The 19503-nt window shown below is 36.3% G+C and overlaps 1 protein-coding gene across 2 annotated transcripts in view; it reads left to right on the forward strand.

Moving 5' to 3' along the window:
* Nucleotides 1-19503, forward strand: part of B3GNTL1 (UDP-GlcNAc:betaGal beta-1,3-N-acetylglucosaminyltransferase like 1) — a 132750-nt gene that overhangs the window by 19007 nt on the left and 94240 nt on the right. For both annotated transcript variants that reach the window (XM_056328247.1, XM_056328256.1), the window contains 2 exons: nucleotides 874-939; nucleotides 19253-19348. In XM_056328247.1, coding sequence (XP_056184222.1) covers nucleotides 874-939; nucleotides 19253-19348 — 162 coding nt within the window. The remainder of the gene's footprint in view (nucleotides 1-873; nucleotides 940-19252; nucleotides 19349-19503) is intronic.

Raw genomic sequence — 19503 nt, forward strand, 5'->3', positions numbered from 1 at the left:
ACCAAAATGGAAAAGAATATAGGTAGAAACCTCAGGAGACTATATTTAGGGAAGAAATTTTGTGCAACAGTTGGACATTTTAATAGATTGTAAAACCATAGCGTAGAAAGGATATAACTTTGAACAGGAAATAATAAAATTTTGAAAGGAGTATTTCCTATCTGTTCAAGGAAAGATAGCAAGGTTATTAACTCTTAACAAGGCAACCTGTATTTTTCTATGTAAACAAAATAGACCTTTATGCTACAAGTGAAAGAAGTACTAACGTCCAATTTAAATCCAGGTGGTGTGTTTTAAAGACGCTATCAATGCTGATGCATTTTATGTGTGTGGTGGGCTTTTTTTTCTTGGGTTTTTTTTCCTTTTTTTTTCTTAGAATTGTGTCATTTCACAAATACTACTTTTTCTGCTCATGAAATATGATGTATGAGTAGATCTAGAAACCGAAGCTTTTCCTTATCAATGAAACAAGGTACAGCCAGACTACAAAGAACATTTCCTCACTTCGCTAGAATGTCTCAAATCTCGTGCTTTTAATCAAGGTTAGTTCCTTGTCCACGCATACTGCTAGTACTGCTATTGGAGTTGTTAAAGAGTTGGTGAATTTCCTTAGAAATGTAAAATGTGTGGGTGCCCATAAGATATACGTTGAGATCATAACACTGTTGCTGCGTAGTGGTTTTGATCACTTGCAATTTGAACAGAATTGAGTTTAATCCACTAAAAATGTAAAGTCTCTCATTACTTGTTCCATTTGTATTTCTGACTGCAAGCCAGTAAAATGATGGTAATTTAGCAGCATATTCTAATGTGTGTCTGAGTACTGTACTGTGACCCTTTTTATGTCCAGTAACAGTGTGCTATTTATTCCAGGATGATGTGATGATGCCACAGCGGGTTAGACTGCAGCACGAAGCTGCCATTCAACACCCAAACAGTGTGAGTACTTTTTTCTTGTGTGTATTTGTGTGTTTTGCTTTTATAGAGTGCCGGATACATCTTTAAAAGGATATGAAAATTTCACAGTAGGGCTGGTGGAGGCAAGGCAATAACCAGTTTATTCTTTTGCCTTTATTTTTAATCCTTGCACTGAATAGTAGCTTTGATTGAACTTCTTTTCTTCCTTTTATTTTCTCTGTTCAGTAAACCAAATCTCATCATGGCAGCGATACTATTTTTCAAGGAAGTATACAGGTTTTCACATAGATTACAGTATGTAATCTAAAGGAGAATTCCTTTTTTAGTGTAACCTTACTAAGTAATGTGAAAATCTACAAAGGACTGGCTACAGTTATGGTTTATCTGTTTTTACAGAAACTGTAAACTAAGGAACATATGGATTGTTATCATTAATAAACTGGCATACAGTTAAATTGATGTTTCTCCCTATGTCTGTCTGCAAAAGAAAACAGTGTTACAGTGCCATTCTTTATACTTACAAAATAAACTCTCAAAAACATTCTGTGAGATAGTTGGTTTATTATCTATATAATTTTGATTTTAAATACATGTCTGTGATTAGGGCCAGTATCCTTTAGAGAAAGTTTGTGTATATGTTTTAGTTACCTGAAAACAATAAATGCAAATAATTTGTTATGGCAATTTATTTGTCAATGTTACTGCAATAGATACTCCTTTATAAACTTGAAAACTGAGTTTGTATTCCTACCACCAATGTTCAGCAAAAATAGACTTATTGTTTTCACATCTCTGACAATTTCTCTTGTGAGATTTATGTCAATGTGCAAGAGGTTTCTGGAAAAGGTCAATTGACTTGAACTGTCAAGAAGGTATTTCCTTAGGTCTCGGAATAAAAGAGACAGTTTCAGGATTATCACTCTTGGAATTAAACACCTTTTGAACTTTTCCTCTGAAACACACTTGCTTCGAAGTAGAGATGATTGTAGTTGTTTCAGCTGAGGAATGTCTGCCAGACAACCTGCTGCTTAGTGGTGGGATGTGTACCTGCTCATCACACCACCTGTATTAGGTCTCTTATGAAATCTGATAATCCCTACAATGTAATGTATCAGCTTACGGTTTTAGTAGTACCTGAGTAGCAGTTAACCTAGTTTACATTACGAACATAATAAAATGATACATCAACAATTGTTTTTGTTTGATATCAATCAGTTAATGTAATTGTATAGTAAAATGCAAAAAAACTGGAGAGCCAAGTTGATCCAGTAAGCTTGTTTTATGGAAACGAGTGTTAAGATCTATCATATTTCTTGTGTATGTGACTTCTGTATCAGTATATTAAAACTTTCCTTAATTGGACTAATTTAAACTAAACAGTTTGTAGTCTATTTAAAAAACACTTTAACAGAATACAAACGAAACAGTTGTACTTTACTGCCTAACAACATTCAGCATGAACTATTAAATTACAATCAAATAAGTAATACTGGCTGCCTGAGTAGACTGAAGGATATGTCTTCATGATACATTTTAAGCAACGCAAACTTGTTCTTCCCATGCTCTATACTAATCTAAAATTTTGATCCTGTTTTAATATGTGGTACTTGTGGTGGGTTGACCTTGCCTGGACGCAAGGTGCCCACCAAGCCACACTGTCGCTCCCCTCCTCAGCAGGACAGTGTGGGTGGAGAAAATAAGATGGAAAGAACTTGTGGTTCAAGATAAAGGCAGTTTAATAAAACAAAAAGCAAGAGCTGCGCATGGAAGCAAAGGAAAACAAATTATTTATTCTCTGCTTCCCATCAGCAGGCAATGTCCAGCCACTTCCCAGGAAGGAGAGCTTCAGTACGCATAGCAGTTTCTCCAGAAAAGAAACGTAGCAGCAATGAATGTCCCCCCACCCCCTGGTCCTTTCTCTTAGCTTTATTGCTGAGCAGCTGTCACTCAGTATGGAATATCCCTTTGGTCAGCTGTCCTGAGTGTGTCCCCTCTCAAGATCTTGCCCACCTACTGCTGAGGGGAGACTTGGAGAGACAGCATTGATGCTGTGCGAGCACTGCTCAGCAATAGCCAAAGCACTGGTGTGTTATCAACATCTTTCTAGCCACCAATACAAAGCCCAGCACTATGAGAGCTGCTATGGGGAAAATTAACTCCATCTTAGCCAGATATATGAGAAGTATACCTTCTGGGCTAATGTGTTTGATAGAACTCTTAATTCAGAGGTCTGAAAGGAGAAATGGGAATATAGCCAGCTGTTCCTGATGAGCAAATAGATCACTTTGGTCCAGAGCCCCCCAGTAGTTCTGACATAAATTGAGTTACTTTGGGCAAAGTAAAAGTTGACCTGGCCACAAATCTACTGACCAATGTCAGGGTGGACTGCTTTTCATAGAAGAGTGATCTCTCTGCTGTCCTCAGAATAATTGTGTCATTGAAATTCTGGCCTTGGAAGATGGTTGAGGATGTTCGAATAAAGTTCTGTTCTGTATTTAAAGTTCTGGTACTAGCTTCAGTCAGTATCATAAGCCAGAGTAGGTGGAGGGGGAGAAAGAAAAAAGAAAAAAAAAAAAAAAAAAAAAAAAGCAGAAGCTTGAGAAATGCCTGTGAAGCAGTAAGCTTTTTTGGTTTGTTCCTGAAATTCTAATTTGCAGACTTGGACTTTCCACTGTTTTGCAACTTCTTCTGACCTGGATTTTTGACTTTATGTAGTCTCTGTACTTTCAGAAACCGTTCCTAATCCTAGCCTTGCTGGTTGTTACTGAGAGCCAGATTTGAAGATTAGTATTCCCAGTGGGCTCTGATATTGGAGGCTTCAGTTTACTGTCGTTACTAGTATAGATTTACAGGTAAGAAATGTCTCCCAACTTTCTCCATTGAGAGGAGTCTTCTCCCATATCCTAACTAATCCCCGAGGTACTTCCTCGTTCATGTTATTCTTAAATGCAGATTGCCTTACCCTGACTTGAGGCCTGGTTACTAAACTGCGGAACCAAAGATATCAGATGCCTTTGGAATGACTCCCCAGCCAGTTTTGTTCAAAGAAACTCATGTGTCTATCTCTGAAAAAGCAAAAGGCTTGCCCCCAGGTTCAGGTACTGGAATATGAGTGGGGTAACCCTGCAGCAGCCTGTGGCTGTATCACTCTCATTTCCTGTATTGTAGACTACTTAATCATACTTGAAAGAGCAACAGCAAATTAATTTATACTCTCTTAAGCCATTTTATCTGGAAGACTTCTTAAAAAAACCTTGTAGGATGGAACTGTTCTGTCATCGGTAACATGTAGAGTGGAGAATTTTGGATCTCAAAAGACAAATTACTAATACATTTTGATTTTAGTAAATGCAGCTCTCTAGGACTGCTGTCATCTTGTCTGCTGTCGAATATTTTATATTATCTCAAAGTCCTGTTGACAAGGGTTCTGTAAATAGGACAGTCTCAGAAGACACAAGCTTTTGAGACTTTGTGTATTTAAACTACAGATTCTTAAGTTCTGCTGCCTCAATATGAATACCTGCTTTTAGCAGTTTGAAAGCTTAGGGACAGTGCGCTGTGTATTGATAATATGATAGCTACCAGCCTCTTGGCACTGGTTGTCCAGTGCACATGTGCACTTATGCTGTATATAAGCATGCCATCAAATTGCTTATGCTCTGATCAGATCAGAAATGACTGTTAGTAGAGAATGAACAACTGTTACTAAAATTTCTTGGTCTAGTTTTTGTTTATCCCTACAAGCAGCATCTATCCCATTTATCCAGGGTAAGCCAGGTGTTGCTTATTTACCAACCACGAATCATATATGCTTTTTTGGCAGCTAATGAGTGGGAAGATTCAAGATCACATTTCCCTTAATTCTGAAAAAATCAGGTGTTCATATCTTATTTTACTTCTACTTGCGTTCTTCTGAAGGAGATCCAACTTTCTGTGCATACTAGTGTTCTATTGAACAAATCTTCTGAGTTTAGAGTAGCCCAGGAAATCATTTCCCAAACCACACACACACTCCCCACATTTATTCTGTATTTTATTTGAGCAGAGTAGTGCCCTTTAAGAAGTCCCAAAGCGTTTTGTTTCAAGGAAGGAGGAGGTGGTTGGTGGTCTCTGCTCCCAGGTTGTCTCGTTGCTGGGTGCTTGCACCAGGAACTGCTATGAGCATGCAAAGATTAAATTGCTGAATGTGGTTTGAGTACAGTTTTGGAGAGCTCAAGTACCATGAAAGAGCTTCTCTAGAATGTGCTTTACGCCTGAGATGCTTATGTACCAGGCCACTGTGCCATTATGGAGGCTTTCCAGAATAGTGCAGCACTCGGAATACTCACCCAGTTTTTCCTAAGGATTCCAGATACTGGAAGGAGAAGTGTGCTAAAATGAGATGTACTCTTCACACTCAAAACCCACTGACTTTCTCATCTGTCTTAGAGCCATACTGAATATTTTTGGACACCATATTGTCTGCTGAGCATGGTGTTACTTTATTCTTCCTCTCACTACTGTCTAATTTGAGTATGTGCGTTCCCCCACAATACTGCGCATGAACAGCACGTGACTTCATATTTTTATATCCCTTTCTTTCTGCAGAATTGCTTATAAAATAGTTAAGCTCTTCCTCGCTGTCTCCTGCATCTTCCTAAACAACGGGCAATAGAAGTTAAAGAACATAATTTCCCTTTGTTTTCACTGCCTAAGAGATGAATCTGTACCAGTGTCAGAATGAACATCTTTCTTTTTGTTGTGAAATTACTAGCCTCTTTCTCAAACATGTAGGATACCTAGGCATGTGAGACAATGTAACCATTTGCATTTCTTCAATGAGAAATTCTTGCTGTTTTGCATCTCTAAAGCAAATCTTTGACATATTCTGTACCTTGGATTTAGATAAAGAGGTGCGATGCCTGAGGTCATTTAAATCTATTGCATTATCTGAATGTGTTAACCAACTGACTAAATTCTGCTTATTGTTGGTGGTTAATGTTACTGTAAGGTAGTTGATTGGATTGGGTGAACTTGAACAATGCATGGCACTGGTAGTTTGCAGACCTGTTCATCTGCCCCTGGGAAAGCTGTAAACAAATATTGCACAATCAGCAAATGAATTGGAGAAATGAACAAATGAATGAGATAGCTGAGCTTGATCCTCTCTTTAAGGCAGAACTCCAGGCCGAAGGCATGGGATGTCTCTCCTCCACTACCACTGAAACTCACAAATTAACTAAACTTAGGTTTGGTGTGTGTGCCCACCCCCCACCCCCTCTTTTTTTTTGTCTTTTAGTCTGGACAAATATATTTCTTGAACTTAACAGTTACAGTCTAATAGGTAAGTTTCTTATATTGTCACTGTACCCTGGGCCATTCCACTTGCCTAGACCTGTTACACATTTCTATTACATGTTAGAAAGACTATTCCCCTCCCCCCATTTGAGCACTAGTTTGAATCATTTCACTTTCTCTTTTTTGTGACTAAAATGATCAGATTTCACTGATTCTTGATCATGTCAGTCCTTTTAGCTTCCACTTTATTAATTTAAATCAATATCTGAAATAGCAAGTAAAGGTTTTCTTAGTAGTAACAGAAAGAGTGTACAACAAAATGAGTAGATCCTCTCTTACAGGTATAATTAAAATGAAGTTTTAGTAGTACATGAAGTAGATAATCATGTGGAACAGAACTTTTAAGATCAGCATTCTGAGTGTTCATGTCACTGTCATGACAATGAGATCTGATTCTTTTCCAAAATAGCTAAAAATTGACAATATTTTGAATATTTTTACATTGGCTAGAGACGGGGTTCTATAAGTTAATCCATGAGAGCAGTTCTGTGGGGAATGGCTTAACGAATACTGAGCTTTGTTTTTTCTGATTGCAAAAAGAGTAACAGACATTCTTGTATATTCTATCAGTGAGTTCCATATTTTAGATCTAGCTCTTGTCCTTGGAGGGAGGGAGGTAATTGTATGTAGTCTGGACCAGTTTCTAAGTACTGTCTCGTCTCGCATATCAGAGCAGTTCTTTAAGTCAGAGTGTGCATGGGTTGTTTTGTATACAAAAAGAGCACTGTATATAAATAGTATGTTTTAAGTAATTTTTTTGGCTGAGTAGTTAAGACATTGTGTACTCAACTAGTGGAAAAAACATCCAGACAATTGTTTCCATCTCATCTCAGGTGTGTAACTGCATGTGTAGAAACTCTTGTGATAGAATTCCAGTGCAGCATCACTCACTAGAGCACTGGCTTGTACAACAGCAACTTTTCAGTGTAGCCTTTTACTGAGCAGCTGTGCTATAGTATATCACATTAATGTGTGGGGTTTTTGTTCCTGCTTATTATCACAAGTGTGGAATAAAGGCAGAAGATTGTTTTATCGACCTTGTGACAGGCCAGGCTGCTTCATGATGAAAGGGAACATGGGATAAAAAATAAAAATGGGAAGAAAAATAAAGAGGGAGGCCACCTTATACATTGGCAGTCAATAGTAGCACTTTAGGAATATTGGCAGTCCTCGGTGTGTAGTGGTTTTTACATTCCACATACCAATGGAGTTTGGTTACCTCTGAAAGATCTTAAAGCCCTTTGTTTGCTGTATCTTCTTATTAGTCTAATGTTAAAATATCACTGAAAATAACAGATTACCTTTCAGAGTACATGCTGTGCTTCCTCTTGCGTGCTTTCTCTTGGGAGTCAAAACTGTTATTATGCAGTCGGGTAATTGCACTTAGACGTGGATTTATTGTATCTAATGAACAAGGTAGCTTTGTTTGTGTGGCTAGACCTGGCAAAATCAAGATAACGCATGTCTCCTGTATCTGTGTCTTGTTCTTCAAATAGTCTTTTGTTGCATAGTACTAATTGGAATTCAGAAGCTCTAAAAACTTGTATGGATTTTCATATAATTGCACCTGGTGCATTTGTGGGGTTTTTTTCTAAACTGAAAACCATGCAAAGGAGCTTTTGCTATTCTAGCGGAGTTACAAGTCTTCAGGAAATTCATTGAGAAGTGACCTGAAGTCTAAATGTGTTCATGAACTATTCAGCATATTTGGATCACAGTATGATGTTACACAGTGAAAAAATACGTGCTGTATTAGGAGTACATCTTCATGGTGGAAGTTAGCAGACAAAATCTTGCTTCGTCTGAAAACTCTGTGGCTGTGATTAGAGCAGTGCTGAACCCTAGCTAGTAGTTCCTGCCTTACAACAGTATTAGCAGGGTTTGTATCCGCTCTCACACAACAGCGTTACAGCTTCTGGTCAGCCTGGAACATGGGCAGACTGAGGCTGTATCTGCCTATAAAAGACCTGCTCTCAGGAGCTTTAGGTCTGGTCTTGCTGAAGCCGTGTGATGCAGTGGACAAGGGCTTCATTTAGGAGGGAGAAGATGCAGATTTGCCTCCAGAGTGGCTTTGCCATTCCTCATCTGCTGTTTTAAGGAAGTGCTCAATGACATTGTTCTGTAGTCTGAGCCTTTATTCCCGGAGGAATCTTACTACCTTTTGTCTGCTTGGATTAGACAGTGTTTTAGTCTTGACTGTGAAAATAGGTAAGTAGTATCTTATATGTAATTTTGCAGCTGTGAAAAGATAATAAACATATGTGAAGCTTTACTAAACTGTCATTAGACACAACTACATAACATTTAAATATTACCTCTGTGTTTGGTGTAATAGAAAAATCCCTCCATTTGAATTCTGTGCTTCCTGTGTGCAACAAGTTAATGGTTGTTGTTGGTGTTCTCTCATTCTGTGTCTTCTACTGAAGTCTGGGTTTTATCAATCTCCCTTTTTGTCTTCCAGTTGTTGCATATAGCTTAGCAGATTTTTCTTTGATAAAGCTTTTTATTTTGGACATGAAGTTGATTAAAATCTTCATCCTGTAGAACTTAAGTAATCTTTGATTCTCCTTAGTTAATTTGCATCAGCTCTCCTTCTGTCTCCCTTACTCAGCATGTTTGAGACAGATCAGTGGGTGTTGCCCAGGCACGTCCTAGTAAGCAGTGCCTATAGAGTTTAGCTTTAATATAAGCATTAATTAATGTAACAGCTCTTAAAAGAAATTAACTGGATACTAGCATGTCTTGAAGGATAGATGAGTAGATCAAATTTGTTTGTTTAACCCTGTTAGTAGGAGTTTGCTCTATTGAATGGGCTAAGTAGATCTGAGGACACTCTGGTCCATCGTTGGTATGGACAGGGGAAAATGTGATTATATTCCTGAGGTCATTACCTACAATTGTTGATTGTCCAAAATCAGTTTATTTTTTATGTAGGAGAAAAAAATGTCCAGAGAAATATTTTCAATAACTAGCCTAACTATTCTGGTCATTAGAACTTTAATACTTTATACTTAGTTCCCATATACTGCACACCATAAGCAAACTACAAGTCTTTTAACATTTTTCTCCAGCTTATGGAAAATGTAATTCTGTTAAGGCTATCCAGTATAGATACTTACAAAAATATGTAAGTTTATGACTTAGGGAAATTGTCATTAGAGGTTTTTTGAAGTTGTTGGTAATAATTCAATAATCTGGTTTTGGTATGAAGGGTAGAAACTAGAGCAGCGCTTGTGCAAAGGTTTTGTTCTTGAAGTGGTGACAGTGGAGTATGTTTAAGAAGAGAAAATATGATTCCTTTTCTTTTTCTCTTTTTCTGCACTGAAGAATAAGAAAATTCTTTGTTTGACAATGTGAGAGTATTATTCTTGTGGTGGTTTTCATTAATTGGGCCTTTCCATGTATATCACCCAGATCTGCTGGAATTCAGCTGTGTCTTTGCTTTTTATTAGGCAGCTTCCTTAAAGATTCTTTTTAATTTGGTATTTCTGAAAAACCGCAGTGCATTTTCAAAGTCACAATGTCAATTTAAGTCTGTTCTACATTTAATCAAATATCCCAAATGAGAAACATCCCAACTTACACCACTTTGTAATTAAATATGTGTTTAATATGGCCTCCACATGCCAATAACCCCATCAAACAATTCTGATTACTAGAGTTTGATATTCATGAATGGTTGATTTTAATGCAGACTTTCAGCATATTATATTTTTAAAACTATGTCTGAAATGTAAAATGTTTAAAACTTAAGACCCCCCCTCCTCCTTGTGTTTATGTTTTGCAGTGGTGATAACTATTATTAATCCAATCATACTTTGTGGAGCTACAGACACAAGAGAAATTTGGTTTAAAATAGAAATTGTGCAAACATACTGCTCTTTTTGACTGTTCTTAAGTGTTGTGCAAAGGACTGGTTGTGTAAGCATCTCAACAGAATCCAAAGAGTTTTCTTAATTTGAATCAAATTCAGATTATACGTGCCATGGCCTTTATACAGAGGTTGAGCCCTTAGATCTTGTTCATCCCAGGATGGCAGATTTTGAATGAGGGCTTCTGAGGTCGGATGCTTTTTCCCTACCCAAGGTAGTTATCAGCATACTGGGGCTTACTCATTTACCTTCAAAAAGGACTTCTGAAATTCATTTAATTTAATGTAATAACTACAGATTTGCTGTAGTATTGCTGAGTATTTCTTCAGTGATACTTACTTGAAGTTTTTCCAAAAATGTGACATTCACACTTCATGATTTCATATGCATGACAACATCCTTTTTAAATGTACGTGTGGTGTGGTGTGATACTCATCTGTGCTCATTCTGATTATGCCACCTTGCCTTCTAATTTTTCATATAAATTCAGTAAAGAAAATTCAGACTTCCTTGGGTTTTAATTACTCTTTTTTTTTTTTTTTTTTTTTAAATGTGCTGAAAGTAAACATAAAACATTGTATTGTGGACTTCGGACTTGAACCAGTGCCAAGTAGAATGTTTAACAGGTGTTCTTAAAAATTGGTTGTTATAAGATAAGAACATCTGTGGAAGTGGATATTCATCTGATCTAAAGGATTCCCTGGGGAGTCAGCACTACTAACATATTTTATAATTTTAAAAACATGCTTTAAATACACTAGGGTGTGTTTTGTGTCTTTACACCTAATAGAAATTACCTCACAGGTGTCGTGTGTTTTGAAGAACAGTTTCCTTCATTGGAAATAGAGGAGAGAGGAAATACATTTTACCACCTTCTTGCCCCAGTATATAATTTTGGAAAGATTTTAACCATATAAAGATATTCCTTCCATTCATTTTTCCTCTTTGATTGCATTACATGATGATCACAAAACCCTTCTTAAAACCACTAGTATCTTCAATCATTTCATCATTGTGCTGCATTGAAAAATAAAAGGTCATGGGCCTCTAGACAAAGACAATATAATAGAAATAAAATCAGTACTTTTAACAACAAAATTTCAAGACTTGTTTTTAGTAAGGTGAAAATCCGACATGCTAATTCTTGGTATAAATACCTAGTCTGTTTAGCTGTTGCTGTGCCATAGAAGTTTCTTACTCATTAAAGCAGATGTTTTAGTTTTTGTACTTGTCTGGGAACTCAGTGTAAAGTGTACTCGGTAAACGGCTGTATTTTGTAAATCTCTCTTCATCTTTCAGGTAACAGTTTTTTGGACTAACAACCCTATAATTTTGTCACATTATCCAAATATGAATTTTCTCGAGTTTTAAATAAACTTTGTGAACTTTGTAGCTGCTGTTACTTTTAATTAAATACATGATAGCAGAAGCAAAATTTGGTTAAATGGCAGCTAAATCAGTCCTAAATGAGAGTTATTATTGACACGATTTTATTTTCTTAATGATTAGCATTTTATGGACAGGTTCTTCTATAGCACTATCACAATCTGAAGGAAGACCATCCAATAATATCCCATATATACATATATCCCAATATATTTTTACGAAATACGGATTTAGCTGTATAAAGCTTTAATTATTTGCTCCAAGTAACAAGAATAAGAACTGGAAACAGAGCAGATAATTTTTTCAAGAAGATCTTGCTTCACTGCGCCAGCGTTCTGTAATTAAAATGGATTTTAACATACAATTCCAAATATTCTTTATCTTTTCCTTAATTGGGTGAAGGAATAATTTACTAATATAAGTGTAATCACTTGCTCACATTTAGTTAAAATGAGTGAAACAATGCTTATTGCCATTGGCAAAAAATCTTAATCAATACTTAGGCATTTCAATAGTTAAATCTTAATTTTACAGTCATGCTAGTTACCATAAGAAAGTTGTAGCTGTTCTTAGTAAATTACAATTAAAGACTTGTGGAGGGTTGTGTTAATCATGTTTCCTGTGAGAGATGGATGATCTGATGAGATAATGCTTAGTCACAGCTGTGCAATTAACAATTATGCTACAAGCACTATTTCATAAATGTACTTGAAAAGAAATCCTGGACTGTCTCGATCAATTGCTCTTTTTGTGATAGATTTTTACCTGAGAGTTCAGTAAAACGTCCTAGGGGTGCTGCTGATCCATGCTTCTAACAGCTAGTGTTAGAGGCACTGCAGCAATACCTGAAGCTTTGCTGATCTTTTAGACAAATACATGAAAATACATGTATTTATAAAGGGGGCTGTGTGTACCCAGGAAGAAAATGAGACTTATTATAGACATTTTTACAACCAAATAATATTTAAAGTATTATGTGAATGAAAACCATAGAAATTAATACAGAGGGAAGATAAAAAGAAAAATTCTCACTCTCCCATCAAGTTTTCTTCTGAATTTCAGGATATGTTTGCACTGACACATCAATGGAGGGATGGATGGATGGAAATGACTACAACAAAAAAAATAGAAGTAGGGTTTAAAGACAGCACAGGCGAATTCTACCTTTTCTTTATACACCAAGATGTAGGCACGATTAACAAAAGCTGTTTTTACATTCAGGATAAGGTAAATGCCTCCTATTAGCTTTTTTAGTTTAGGAAATTTCCCTCTGTGAGCCCTCGTAAACAGGCATATTGGGGGAAAAGGTGTTGTGCACTAGAGATAATCCTTCCTGTATTTCCTGTTATTTGAAGAATCTCTGCTTGTAGAACATTATCTAGGATCAGATGTCATGATACTTCTAATTAAAGCTTCACTAAGTAGTTAATTACATTCTCTTCTAGGAGGTTTATGTCATTCAGTCATATTTCTAACACGAAACTCAACACTGCACACTCTTTCTCAAGTGTGTAGTAAGTTTTGTACTTTGTATAACCTTTGAAAGTTGTTTTTCATTTAATACCATAAGTTGAGGAAAAGAGTTTATTTTCTACAGGAAAGCTGTGGATTTCTCCTTGCTAAAAATGCATTTTTCCCCAATACCTGCTTCAGTATCATTATTGGTTAGTTAATTAAAAAAACTTCATAAAACAAAGTTCCTTAAAAGAAGTTATATTATATGAAGAAATCCTATGTATACCTAGTGCCTGCTACCTTACAAAGAGTTTATGCTTTTGCCTGTGTTAATTTCCCCTTTTTATAAAACTAAGAAGGAAAAAATTGGAGACCAATTTATTTTTCATCTTCATTTTCTCTGTAGTACAACAGGAGGGTTCTGACCCATAGGCTGTCTCCTGAATAAGAAAGATTCTTTGTGCTAGAGGAAGTTGTACTGATTAAAAAACCAAAAATGCCACATCTGCAGAAAGTGTGTTGGTTTTAATTACTGTCAACTCATTTAATCTTTGCTCCCTCTCACCCTCTTCCTTTTCCATTTATATGTGCAAGGGAAAACATAAAAACCTAAAATGACAAAAATAAGGAACACCTCTACCTGAATATTGCATTTAAAAACAAATACTAGTGAAAAGTTGGAACAAGTTATGGCATGTATGCAGATGGCTGATGTTGCTGCTGGGTATAGAATGCTGGTTTTTGTACATACCAGTGATATGACTGAAATACTCTTGCATTTCAGTGAAACAATTTTGTAACTCACAGAACACTGACTATATGTGCTCATAGTACAATTTTGTAATGTGTTTAATAATCCCAGCTAGTTCCTCTGAACGTGATCGTAACTCTGACCTTTATTGATCAGCAAGTCATTGAACGTGCTTTTTAGGTTTAGGTTTCATACCTCATGGCTAGCCCAGTGTACTGTGACCAATTTAGAGCATCTGTTTCATGAAGAACCACATTATTCTAGTTTTATGTTGTTATTTGTAGAATTCTAATGGTATCATAGTTACATTGTAATAGTTTTATAGTGCTCTAACTTCTGAAAATCTTTTCAACGTAGTGATATAATGTACACATCGGTGACTTTGATTCTGATCAGGTTCATGAACTCCAGTCTTAACCACGTGAAGTGGCTGAGTTACTAAAGAAGAGAGCATCAGGTGCCTAAGCATAGACATAAAATGCTATTTTGACACCTCAGGCTGTCTGAGACCATCTAGACCAGGGCTCGCAGACACCAGAGGCCTGATCCTTCTATGAAGCTGTAGTTAGGGGCCAGCAGGGCCACAGGGCTGTAGGCTAGATGCTTATATTTGGCCACTTCACCCCACAAAGCTCATTTTAAGCCATTTATATTTTTTAAAGTTATTTGTATGGCTTGTCAGCGTATGTGTTTGTTGGTAGTTTAGATAAAACCAGACCATTGTTTTATGCTCATAATATTCTTATCTGTCACTGTCTCTTGCTGCCATAAATTATAAATTATTTTGTATTTCTTTCCGTAGAGGCCAGTGCCGATTGCAATTAAGTAAATAGCTAACTAATCTGTAAACTACATTTAAAGCATAAAAAAGTAATTGCCTGTCTAGAAAGTAAATTGCTTCATCTGGTGTTGTAGCAGAAAGGATTGCCATGATTAGAGCTTTGCTCTTCCATGAACTGCCACAGTCCTTTGCTGTGAGCCAGACACATTTTTTGTTTATGGTTCATGTTTCTTCTTCCTATACAAGTAATACCAATACCACATTACAGCAAGTTTCCAGTTGGAATATGAAGCATATTGCATTTGTGGCAGATATTACATAGTTTAGGTACAAGTATATGCTAGTATACAGTCAGCATTTGTAATAATAAAAGTAAGCTTGCCTAATTAGATCAAAAAGTTGAAACTTGCTTCATTTTTGCATAGAAATGGATACTCAAAATATCGAAAGGATTTTTTTGATATGGAGAGTTTCTTGTACTTTCTGAAGTCTGAATGGGTGTAAAATGAGCCAGAAAAAAATGCTTTGATAAAATCTAAAACTTACAAAAGAAGCAACAGTGAAAAACCTTTCCTTTCAATTTAAAAGCTGTAAGTAAATATTCATTGAGGTTGATATAAAAGCTCTGAGAGACATGGAGGAAATGCAAAAGAAACGGTGTGCCGTTGCTTCTGATGCCACACCTTACACCGGGGAACTGGAGGAAGCTGTTTGTGCTGTAAATAATCCAGATTTTGACTGGATGAAAGGAGCTGGTGAAATGAGCTGTGCTCTGCAGATGCTGCACCAAAGGCTCAGGTTGAGTCACTCTGTGTTGGTGATGTTTATCTTGCAACCGTGTAAGTCAAGAATCCCCGTCATGAGTCTGAGTCCCATTGGGAAAGGAATGCTATAGCTAAAGAGCAGAAAGGTGTGTGATTTTTTTTGGCTGAGGTTCTAGAAATAAATCTGATTGCATAGCAACAATTTTAAGATTTGTCTGTAAAACATCTGTTAAGATTATGCTAAAAGCAGTCTTGAGTGGTGTTGATTCTGAAAATGAAAAGCAAGCAGGAAGTCTGCGCCGTGCAAAACATTTCACTGTTATGTTAGGGGAGAGGGAAGTTTGAGCATTTCACTTCTTACAAAATGCTAACTTTGTTATGCATTTGTAGTTATTTTCCTGTTGTGTTGCAAGATCAAAACGCAGCTGTTCTCAATAACATGCATTCATACTTGTGTTTTGCTGCGATATCATCGTAACTAAAGAATGTGGTAAAATGATGTTTTACGATACCGTCTTCTGCAGGAAGGAGATCCTCGCTTTTTATGTGCCCTGCTGATGGGTTTGGTACATCCATGGAAATCTTACATAAGGCCACTAAGAACACCAAGTATGGCTTTTTTGTTCCTTTCCTTTTAAAGAAAGGAATTGTCAGGTAGTGGTTGTGGGTTTGGCTCTTTGGATGAGGAGGAGTGAAGACAGCAATTCAATTTGCTTGTGAAAGAATAGATTTTTAGGAATAATTAGAAAGCCTTCTGGAAATAAATACTTTAGTTGTATGTGTAGATAGCACGTTTAGGAAAAAGCAAACTTAAAGTCACTACTATGGAAGACATTTTAGTAAAAAGTTTTAAATACATTAATCCCTCTTTTCCTCTCTGTCTTCCTTTAATTCCATATATGAAACAAGTATAGGATTGCTAAGTATGTGTTATGGTATTTTATTGTCTACAAAATGATCCTATTCAGTGTGTAAGGAAGAAGACAGAGTGAAAAGTTAACCTCATCTTTCTATTAACTTAAATGGAGGCATTTAATTCATCAGTAATGTGTGCTGGAGCTCAAACTAGAAAAGAGTAAGAAAAGCCAAAGGTATGGGGGAGAAGGTATGATATACTAAATACTGTATAAAGAAATGAGGACATTAATGAGCATATGGAGTCTTGACATTTTTTTTCTAAGTTACATTTTGTATTGTCTTAATTTTTTCCACCAAGCAGCTTTTCTTTCTCATATTAATTCTTAACATTGATTTTACTGTTCTTCCTTTTTAGTGTTGCTGTTAGGCATGCAGGTTGATAAAGGAGTTTGTAAAGTTACACTTTGAAGGATTCTGCACCAAATTATGGCAATATTCAGTGTAACCCACTGGTTTTGTCTGTTCTGCAAATAACAGTAATTCCTGAATAACTTTTTATTTGATGAAATTTTTTTCCTAATTATGGTGTTTTCAAGTCCAAAAGGCTCAAAGTATTTTAAGACCTACATACAGTAAGTAGTAGAGAATCATTGTTACAAGCCAAAATTCAGAGAAGTAAATTGGAGTGTGCAATGGAATTATCTGTGTGGCTATATGGAAAGAGGAGGAAATTTTGGCTAAGAATACAAGTCATACTCTAGAAATTACAAAATGTGATGTATGATATAGAAAGGAGCCATCAGGATCCAATTTAATAGCAGTTATTCTGTCTGCCTTCACCTCTCCTTCAGTGTATGTAGAGATAATTGATCAAACCCATTCAGTTCTCTCTGGATGTATAAGGAGTTGAGATTTGAACCAGTTTGTTCTTTGGACTTTAGGGAATTGCAGTCCTCTAGCTGAGCACCTGGATTCAACATTTTTTTTAGATTGCTTAAACCATCAACAGCATCTATGAAAATGGTCAGACTGATCAGAAATTAATATAAAAAAATGTGAAACTGTCCTCTGCTTCTCATTTAAATTTCAGGTTGCATAGAAAGAGATGACTGCACTTACCACTTGGCTCTAATTGAAAACTAGGTGTTCAGAAAAACAAAATTGAGATTCTCCTTTTTATGTCTTAATTTGTGAAAGCTGTTTGGGAGTTGTTTAGCTTAGGCTGTGACTATTTGAATAAAGAAACTAAGTTTCCATAGTGCATTGTTTCAGAATACCTTTTGAGAAAACAGTGCTTTGTAATTTTTCCGTTCCGACTTTTATGCAGAGTTTTGTAAAGTGTCTTTGTAAGTTATAAAAACCTAGGTTATGCAAGAGAAGGTTAATGAGGTCTTGGTTAATGAATACTAGCAAGAATTCTGTGTGTAATTCTATTCTTAAATAAAAATCATCTTCACAGAACAGAATCTGCATATACCTGATGCAAGTTCTGTGAAGTTTTGTATCTGTGGAGTGCCCCTTTTAAAAACGTATCTATGAACTCTTCTAATTGATACTCAGTTTGAGACAGTTCTGGGCTAACCTTCTGAAAATCTCTTAGTATTACTTAGCTGTAATTCAGGAGAAAGGATAAGGATTGAAATTGTTCATAGTAATTCATAGTTGTCAGAGACAACTGTTCAGTTGTCTGAACTACCCCAGTAGTTCAGAGACATTCTGTTTTATTCTGATGGGGTAAGCAAATAATGTTTTCCTTTTTTTCATCTTTGTTATTTTGATTGTATTTAATCATACTTTAAATTGTGATGTTTCATTGCCAGCAGTCCCTCAGCAAGACCTCTTCATGGTGTTTTTGTTCCCACATCAAGAGTATTCATAACTGCACATGTAGAATTCTAGCCTGACTGCGTACATCTGTGCGGGGTTTAAAACTCTTTAGAGATACCTGAAAGATTTAAACTGGCTGCGCTCAGTATATACACTTAACATTCCTTATGAATGCTTAGGGTGGAAAATAGACCAAGTAAGTTTTCCACACTGTTCTTGAACAGAAATTGATTATCTGAAGCTAGTGTTCAGAAGTGCTAATACCTGTGCTTTGGTGTTAATTCTCAGTGAGTGAGCACATCCTCAGCAGGAGGTACCCATCACAGTCTGGAACAGAAGTGGACAGTTAAAGTATGACGAGAGTGCAGTAGTTGGTGTAAACCAGAATCAGCTCACTTTGCTTATATAAATAAGTCCTGTAGTGCCCTGAAGATAGACTGCAGACCATCAGGAGCAGCAAACAGCAGAGTTCTGTGTAGTCCTACTCCTAGGGTTCTCCTTGGCTTCTTCCTTGTCTGACCAGAGTAAACAGTTTCATGTTTGTATGAAATTGCGTGAATATGTGTCTGTGCGGTTACAGATAGTATGAAATTCCTCTAATATTCTGTTTGCATGTTGGAAGCTATTTATTCTATCAGTAGGTGTTCAGAATATTAAAATGCATATTTAACCTGTATAGCTACAGAACAGTATTAAAGAAGGAAATGTTGCTCAGATGGGTACCTAGTACTAAAGTGAACAAAGCAAAATGGGGTGTCTACATTGTTCTACCATAAATGAGACAAACCTGAACACAGATTTCTGTTCCCCACACACCCCCCACATACCCTACACCCCACCCCATTTTACATGAATTATAAGTAATGTGCAGTATTATAGGTTATAGCACTGTTGGTACAATTGTCTGGTGTCATCCAAATTATAATTTTCATTTGCCAAACTAACTATTTTGATTGAAAGATTGCATTCTAAATGTCTGCCTTTGGATGACTTTTCCCTTGAAAATTTCAGCCAAGATGGTTCAAATATTCCCAAGACTGAAGCTGTTGAAAATACACTTTGCAATGTTAGTCTTCTAGACACCTTTGAAAGTCTGTAACTATTTAACATTTGAACAGAGCAGTGGTGACATATTATATTATATTATTTTGTATTATGAACATAGAAGGGGCTAATAAGGACTGTATAGATAATCTTGATTTTTGGACTTCTTGTGTTTTGAATGCTTATTTTATGATATTGTTTTACTGCCATGTGGGCGCACAACAGTTTACACTATGTGATTAATCTCATTTTGCTTTAGATTATTGGTTGCCAAGTCAGAAGAGAGCCACTGGAGTCTACTGAACGTTATACTCGTTGGATCAATAATCTAACTGAAGAACAACTTCTTACACAGGTATTCTTGTTTCAGCTGTTACTGAAATGGCAGAAAGATAGAGCAAGAGGTTTATTTAGATGGATCTTTTCAGTCTGACTGTTAGCAATACACGATAACTTACTAAGGTTATCAGGGTCTTGTATTTAAAGGCTAGTAGTTTCAATAAGAGACAA

Source organism: Falco biarmicus, chromosome 1 (assembly GCF_023638135.1).
Source record: "Falco biarmicus isolate bFalBia1 chromosome 1, bFalBia1.pri, whole genome shotgun sequence".
Classification (NCBI taxonomy): domain Eukaryota; kingdom Metazoa; phylum Chordata; class Aves; order Falconiformes; family Falconidae; genus Falco; species Falco biarmicus.